The sequence below is a fragment of the Cryptomeria japonica genome, chromosome 3, assembly GCF_030272615.1.
Source record: "Cryptomeria japonica chromosome 3, Sugi_1.0, whole genome shotgun sequence".
NCBI lineage: Eukaryota > Viridiplantae > Streptophyta > Pinopsida > Cupressales > Cupressaceae > Cryptomeria > Cryptomeria japonica.
In genome coordinates this window covers 957675775-957684248 of record NC_081407.1, presented here as the reverse complement: position 1 = coordinate 957684248, position 8474 = coordinate 957675775, and the positions used below count along the sequence as shown (strand labels likewise).

The window sequence follows — 8474 nt, the reverse complement described above, 5'->3', positions numbered from 1 at the left end:
AGAGGAGTAAAGACTAGTATGAAATTAATATTTTGAAACTTATTTGATAAACGGACAACGTAATTATAATATTGTTCACATTAAAAATCTTGTAACTAAGGTTTTCAGTCAGATTGCTTATTTTGCCTTTTCAGTTTTCCAACAGCACAAAGCGTACAAGACAATTGTCAGCTCGACATTACTCCCTCGATCCATATTTAGCGTTCAATTTTTGGAGTAATGCGACGGTGACAAATGGAAAGACGTTGCTAACTGGGCTTCTTTTTGGGGCCCACCTTTTAGCGCAGTAAGCAAGCGGTTACCCAACACCGTCATGTTTTGGCGGGTGCATTTCTGTTTGAAAGGATTTCCTAACTTGCCCCTCTGCAGTTAGCGAAATTTTATGACAGCATGAAGATCATTGCAGGCAGGGAAGGAAGTCTTGGGGCCGTTTTGCTAAATATGATCTTCAGGGCGACACGGCATGGTTTTTTGTTCAAGGGTGGTTATGCCTTTTTAGCGTGTTTGGGAGTTGTTTCCAAAGCCGCGGGCTCTATTTATTCTTGTTTTTTCCCTATTAGTAGGGGTTCAAAACTTTTCAAGAAGAACAATTAAGTTTGCTTAGTAGGAATTTTAGCCTTTTAAAACTATTATTGTTTTCTGGAGAAGGTTATTCAAACTGTGTCTGCGGCCTTTGTGATACTTCTTTCAGTATGCTTTGATGGTCTTTTCTGTGCAGTTCTATTAGAATTCCAATAACTTTGGGAATACATTTATCTAAGATTTTGCCGATTAAACTATGTTTTGCACTTGTTATCTGGTAAATGCATGATAAGTATTTCCTTATGTTGCAAAGAAATTTAATTGTATCTTGGCTATGTTCCTGATTCAAACTTGTAGATTGTTGAATGGGCTTTAAAATCATATGTACTTGGTTTTGTATGCTCATGTCTTCTAAAAATGCTTTGACGTATCGCCTCAATAGTCTAGATTTATTGTTTTAAAATTTATCTTCTTTTCCCTTTCCTCCAAACCCATAAGGAAGAGTCGGCTTCTCAATCCCGAAGGTCATTCAGTGAAACTCGCGCAACTGGTCCCCCATCACTGAATTTCCCATAAGGTTGTTCGTTTCCAAGGTAAAATTTAGAGTCAACAAATATACAATAGAGGCAAGAGTGATTCTAAAGTAATATGTGGTTTCGAAATAGCAAGTGATGAATGACTAGTAGATTGTGAATCTTAGATATTGAAATAAGCTTAAGGGTTATTGCATTTTTTATGCTTACACATAATTTAAAAGTTTTGGTACCTACCAATGTTAATGATGATGGCCATTACTTTATTATCTCAATTGCCATATAATTTCTTATGTAGGTGTGAAATGTTTATCTAAAGACTCTGGCCATCCATAAAAAATACAAAGCAATGAAACATTGATGTTACAAACATTAGGTAAAGTGTCTTAATTTACCTAAACAATTATAAAGAGAGAAGCAAAAATTAATAGAATAGAAAGAGCTCAAAAATGTACAATATATCAGAAAAAAAATACCTTTAAATAATTTATTTTTTTTAAAAACACATCACACACTAATTCAGTAAAAAAAAAAATTTAAATTACTACTATTTTTTATCAAAATTTTAAAATCCATGATTATAAGTTGGAACACTTTATATTACCTATACATCTAATTTTTCCGTTTATTTTAATTAAGTGACCCTTATCGGTACTTTAAATGATAATCCTAGAGTTGACTGATGGAGACAACCTTTAGTGCACATTTCTAGGTTTTAGTGCCTCATCATTATTATTAAACGCTATACCAAAGGTCTAATGATATGTGGAGATCATGAATAAATCCTCCATTATTTTATGTTGATGGGTAACCAAACAGAATTGACTTTCTTCATTATTAAAGGATTTTATGTACCTAATTTGATAATATTATATCAATCTAATTGAATTTACTATTCATTTCGTATATGGGTTTAGTTATCTACCCACGGATCAGATTGCATCTTTGACTATATTTTTTTCTATTTTTTAGTTAAATTAAAAATCAGAATATATATGCTTTCTGATTTTTAATTTAATTAATAAATTAAAAAAATATAGTCAAAAGCGAAGTGATGTTTGGATAGACAATGGTGTCTCAATCTCTCATATCGTGGTCAACAAAGTGGAATTTCTTGGAGCTAGTTTTGTTGTATTCTCTTTTTATTTGTATTTTATTTTGCTTAATATAAAAAACAAATATTTAAAAAAAGCTGTCAAATCTTTTAGTGAAGGAATGGTTGATAGATTTGAGAAGTGGGAGTGTTATTATGAAAGTTTGTAATGTAAATTAATGAATGGTCTTTATATCTTATATATTCCATCTTAGATGTTAAAATAATTTAATATTGAAAAGTATCGACAATATTAAACTGATCCTTGTATAATAATCATTAGCCCTCAAATTGTCCACTCCCTTCCCAGGTTTAAATTTGCACTCAAATTGTCCACTCCCTTCCCAGGTTTAAATTTGCGCTCATAGATTTAATCCCATGTAAATTTTACACCCACGAATTTTATCCATTGTATTGTAAACTCGCAGCTTGGACTCCTAAAATTTTATATTCAAATAAAATTATGAACTTGCTAAAACGACTCTTTTCGACCATCAGTACAAAGGAAGATTTGGTGGTTGTCCTCAACCAAGAGTGAAGCAACTTTAAATACTGTGCTATTTTGCTTTGTGGTTTTATATTTCTATGGTTTCTTTGATGGTCTCTTAAATTTATTTCAAGTGTCAATTTGTTAGTGGGAAAAAATAGTAGTTTAAAAGACAGTGGTAGCTTTTCTAGGTCACCTACAAGCTAGATACAATTAGGTGCATCACACCTGGCTTGTGGAAAGGATTGATTTTTTTTTTTTTGTCTTACATTTTTAATAGGTTAATAACATTAAACTCAAGACAAGGTGAGTTGGGCACTGGACTGGGTAGCAGGGATACCCTTGGCCCAGCCGAAAAAAAAAACATTAAACCCCATATCTACTCAAAAGTGCTCACCCTACCACCCACAAAGATGAGCCTTTTGTAAGGCCAATTTCACATTTCTGTGGGGTGCTTTCACAAGCCCTTCTAATGTGCAAAATCTATGCTTGAATTTCTAGTAAAGGGGCATATGGCTTGAATTTGGGACACTCTGTATTACCTTGGGTTATCACAGTTTGTAATCGATTCTGGCAGTTCACAGGAGCCTGTCTATGGCGTTAGAAATGAGAGTTCATCATGGTGGTGTTTCTGGGTTTTCTAATAATTTGGTGAGCGGTTTAAAGTGTGTAGTGATTTTAATTAACAGTTTAAAGATCCCTATCCTCTGTTGAAGAGCGTATATCTGCTTCCACCCTTTTTTAATAAATTAGATATTTTGATAAGAGACAAACGCACATGAATTGTACTTTCAATGGACAGATAAAAAGTATTTGAGAATAACTGTAAAAAGCTTATGAGAAGAATAACTGTAAAAAGCTTGTGACAGATGAGGACGGGCCTACACACGCTGACAGTTAACCTGTAAATATTGAAGTACACTGATAGCCACTCAGCATCTAAAATTCTAATACCTGATAGTTGTTAGTACTTATTTCCGCAAATCCCCACTACAACTTAGTCAACAGACTTGCTTTGTGGCAAATTAAAATTAGTACCTAATATTTCATATGGTGAATAAGTTTTATAATTAGTTAGCATGAACCAAGATTTCTTAGATATATTCACTCATGCTATTGGCAATTATGGCTATGATTCAGGAAAAATACAAGGCTTTGACAAAAATATTTTTATCGAAGAGCAAACAATCCATCGGTAATATCGGACTCTGTCAGCTTAGCTCCATGAATTGATGGTATCTTTTCTGTTGAATTTGTCCAGGGCCCACACTTAATTGAGCTGTCTATGAGACAGCTTTCTCACTAGTTGGACTTTGCCACAAAAGGAGTAAAGAGAACCAAAAACAGATGATACAGAACTAAATACAGAAGTGCACAAAATCCATTTTATGTCCTCTTCCACAAGGGAATCACACTTCATCTATCTTCTTCATTCAGAAGAATCAAAGTAAGAAGATCAAAGCAAAAATGCTGCTCAGATTTGTGTTTAACTATGTTTCTAAAGAAGAGATGTAAGCGCACAATGGACCCTATACAAAGAATCACAGCCAAAAATCTCTCTTCAAAATGCATTACAATAGAAAATACATTTAAATCTGACATTTATGGAAAGTCAAATGCACCTAGACTTGAACCAATGCCATCATGAAAAGTAAATAGACTGTCGCATTGATCTTAATAAGAGAAGATAATGAAGCATAGTAGCATAAAGGCAAGACTATCATCAACAATGACCTAAATCTTCCTCAAGGTAAAATAAACAGAACTATCATGATAAAAAGAGAACCACTAAATGGCATTCACCAGCTTAAGGCATTACAACTACTGAAAGACTTACCAAAAAGTGCCGTATGTTTAAAATGAGAAAATCTAAAATGAGTAGGCATATATATATATATATATATAAAAAAAATAATAATAATAACTCGTTAAAGGGGGAAACGACATTGGTAAACCTGTTAAAACAAATGCCGGAGCCAGGTAACATTCAATATAGAAAACTCCTGTAACAATTTATGAAAGTGGTGGTGTAATTAACACTAGATGATATGTAATGGATGTACATCCCTTAAAGTAGATGGCACATGAGAAACTACTCAATTTGAACTGTATCAAAACAATAATTACCATCGAGGGACTTAACTACTAACATATCCATAACACAAGCACGCCACAGCTTATATTGGACTAAATTTAATGAGTATGCACCAATAGTATAACCATTACAGCTGTAAACATTTATAGCCTCCGATTTTATCATATGAGTTGTGCAATTACATCCTCTGTAAATGTACAGTATAGTCTTGAAACAGATGCCAATAAGAATCAACTTCATTGGATAAAAATATGAATTCTTATACAACTAAGGCTTTAGCCTTTACAGACAAATCACCATAAAAACATACCATAAAACATATGATTGTGTGGGAGACAGGATCCCAAATAAACCTTGCACTGAATAACATTTTACATTAATAAAGACAAATCTCAGAAACAAAGATTTCTTAAGAATCAAAAATCATGAATATAGTTGGAAGAATGCTAGGATGCTAACCCACAAGATATCTGCAAAATTTAGCCTCTTGCAATCCTCCCGGGGACACCATAATAGCTCAAATACCATTTGACAAACTTCTTCAGACCTGTCTGGAGGTCCGTAGAAGGTTTGTATGCTAACTCTGCACGAGCAAGACTGACATTGGCATGGGTATATGGTACGTCTCCATTTGCCGGCATTTTTATAAGATTCCTGTTAGCATTTACCTTCAGTAGGCGTTCAAGTATGTTTACCAGATCTGGCACAGAAACAGGTGAAGTATTTCCCAAATTGTAAACTCTGAGTTGAGCAGGACCAGTCTTCTTGCCCCCAGTTCCTGTACTCTTCTCTGAAGTATCTAATGCAGCAACACATCCCTTCACAATGTCATCTATGTATGTGAAATCCCGAGAAACGTCAACATTATTAGGTCCTTGGAAGATAGGAATGGTCTTCCCCTGAATAATATCCTTGGTGAAAAAGAAATAAGCCATATCAGGTCTGCCCCAAGGCCCATACACAGTGAAAAATCTAAGTCCCGTTATAGAAAGGCCGTATATATGATTATATGTATGAGCAATTTCCTCCCCAGCCTTTTTTGTGGCTGCATAAAGGCTAGCAGGTTGATCTGTTCTATCATTTTCAGAGAATGGAACCTTTGTATTTAATCCATACACAGAGCTAGAGGATGCCCATATAATTGCAGGCTGGGGATTTGCAGATTTGCATACCTCAAAGATATTTACCAGCCCAGCAATGTTGCTATGTACATAGGAACTTGGATTTTCCATCGCATATCTGACTCCTGCTTGTGCAGCCATATGCATAACATGAGTGAATGGAACCACATCGAACAATTTCTTGAGCAAAGGTCCATCATTGATGTCTCCCTCTACGACAAAAACACCCTGTTTTTCAAGTAAGCCCTGGCGAGCTCGCTTTAGTGAAGGGTCATAATAGTCATTAAAATTATCCAGTCCCAGCACCCCATCACCTCTTCTCTTCAATGCCAGGGATACATGACTCCCAACAAACCCTGCTGCACCTGTAACCAAAACCACCACCCCATTCTCTCTCTTTACACGACAGGAATGCCTAACATGCTTTTCCCAATCATGACCGCCCCAAGAGGCACTGTGGAGAACCCTTCTAGTCTCAATAGGAGATGTGGACCTCATAAAGAAAACAACGATCAAACCAACAAAAACAACAGACCAGAAAAACAGTTTGGCCAGGGAGCTCTGCCACCGGTTGTTGCTCACTCGGCCAAAATAACCAGTTCTGTCTATCTTCACCTTTCCAGGAGTGGCAGGGAAGCCATCCTGGTTAGAATGTGATCCAGGCTTCAAATGAGAACTAAAAGACATTGCCCCTTTCTGCACAAGCGATACAAATCCAATCCCAAATCGAAATCGCCCCCAACTTGCTTAAGAATAACTGCAAACCACCTTCAAATCTACACGAAGCAAAACAACTCTTGCAATCCTCCACCTACTATTTCAAACCCATTTTGATGTCTTGGCACAAACTGCAAGAAATCAAGAAACGTCAAAAACCAAAGCAACAATCAATTACGAAACAACTTGCAAGCCTAATCCACAGCTGGATCATATAAATAAGTTAACAACCACACAACATCTCATCGGCAACCTAGATGCAATTTGCAACATAGCAGCACCACACTATAATCAATGTCATAACTTATGGCCAGAGCCGGCTCAGAAACAACCAATTTAATAAAGCCAAAACCACATGATTGCAATCAAGCAGCTTCCTCACAATGCTCACAATGCTCAAATCTAATACGATAAAAGGAAAGCATCCAAAACCCCGATTAAAAAATCAACCCAAGTTTCCCACAATTCCGATGAAATGCACCGCAGACGATATTATATAAATAACGCAACTCGATGCCGCCCCGTTACTTAAATATTAAAAACCCCAACAGCAAGAATCGAAACAGAATTTGGGGAATTTCTTTCCCACATGCTCCGCCGGCTGCCTCCAAATCCGGCAGAGCAACAAGTTAGACCAATCCAACAGAAACTTTCCACCGTCCGATTCCGCCATAGGAACTCTCACAATCCCTCTCGGCACCGGCTCAAACCTCTGCAGGCTCATGACGAATTGACGAACAAGACAGCAGGTCTATGTCTTGACGAATTTTCAATCATTTTAACTCAAAACCAAACCAAACACTAAAACTCATTCAACAATAACCAACAAAATCCTCAGCAGATCGACTCTACTGTAGTTTTAACAACCTAAGCAAAATGCGTATCTATTTCAGAAAAAATAAGTTACCAGAAACAAAAATAAAAGAAATTTAAAACAAGATAAGAAAAAAAACCATCAAAATTTCACACATACCTGAAATTTCACAACAGCGCTTACATGTGAGCACTGTGAGAGAATGTTGCATGTTTGCATAGTGCGATTCGAACCCGCGTCAAGTCATGCCCTTTTTCTTTTGCAGTAAAGATAATAGATGAAGATCGAAGGAAGCTTCATCTAGATCTCGTTACGAGAACCACAGTTTAGCCACTTAACCTAACCCTGGTTATAAGTCGGTTACGCGGCTCAGAATTTTTTATTTTTATTTTTCAGTTATGCATCCCCTGTGACAGAAGGCTTTGAACTCTAGGTAATTTTAAAACTATGAAAATTTAGGTGTGGGGCCTACCAAAGTTGGGACGACAGTATTTTCTCTCTCCCGCCTTAGATTTGCCAAAATTTGGCCTTCCTCCGCTAAATTTAGAGGCCGTACTTTGGCGCTCGCTAAATTTATCGTCCGTACCTGCACAAAATGTGGGGAAAAGGCCCTCTTAATAATTATTATTATTATTTTTTTTATTTGCATTTTACAAGGCTGGAAATTAATATAATAATAATTTTTCATTTAGTTGGATTCTGACGGTCCCATATATTAAAGCAAAACCATGCGCATAAACACCTCATGTGACCTACAAGCTTAATATTTTAATTTTTTTCTGTGCCGGAAACTTATTTGGTATTCATCCCTATGCTTACGATAAATCATTCTTGTCGTAGGGCTTTTTTCTCCTAGTTGAGATTTTGTTGCGTTATCATATCCATTTTTTTATTTTCATAAAATAGATTCATGAATGCATATAAAGAAGTACATATTAATCTAGATTTATGAAGTATATGTTATATTGATATATATTAGGAGAATGTAATTTGAAATAATAAAATATCAAAGTATAGAAACAAATGTATTTTGCATGCTCTTTTTCATCCTGATGATGGATCACAGAGTGAGATCCGAAACGTTGATGCAAA

General features: G+C 35.7%; 1 protein-coding gene across 1 annotated transcript; it reads right to left on the bottom strand.

The window, feature by feature from the left end:
* Positions 1 to 4946: 4946 nt before the first annotated feature.
* On the bottom strand, positions 4947 to 7756 carry LOC131035547 (UDP-glucuronate 4-epimerase 2). Its single transcript, XM_057967261.2, has 2 exons — positions 7542 to 7756; positions 4947 to 6699 (listed from the first exon to the last, which is right to left on the bottom strand). Exon 2 carries the CDS (start codon positions 6536 to 6538, stop codon positions 5210 to 5212), a length of 1329 nt encoding a protein of 442 aa, XP_057823244.2. The 5' UTR covers positions 6539 to 6699; positions 7542 to 7756; the 3' UTR covers positions 4947 to 5209.
* Between the last annotated feature and the right edge of the window lie 718 nt (positions 7757 to 8474).

What these genes read in the sequence shown, in the direction of transcription:
- LOC131035547 (XM_057967261.2), bottom strand. Translation starts at nt 6,538, where the DNA reads ATGTCTTTTAGTTCTCATTTGAAGCCTGGATCACATTCTAACCAGGAT.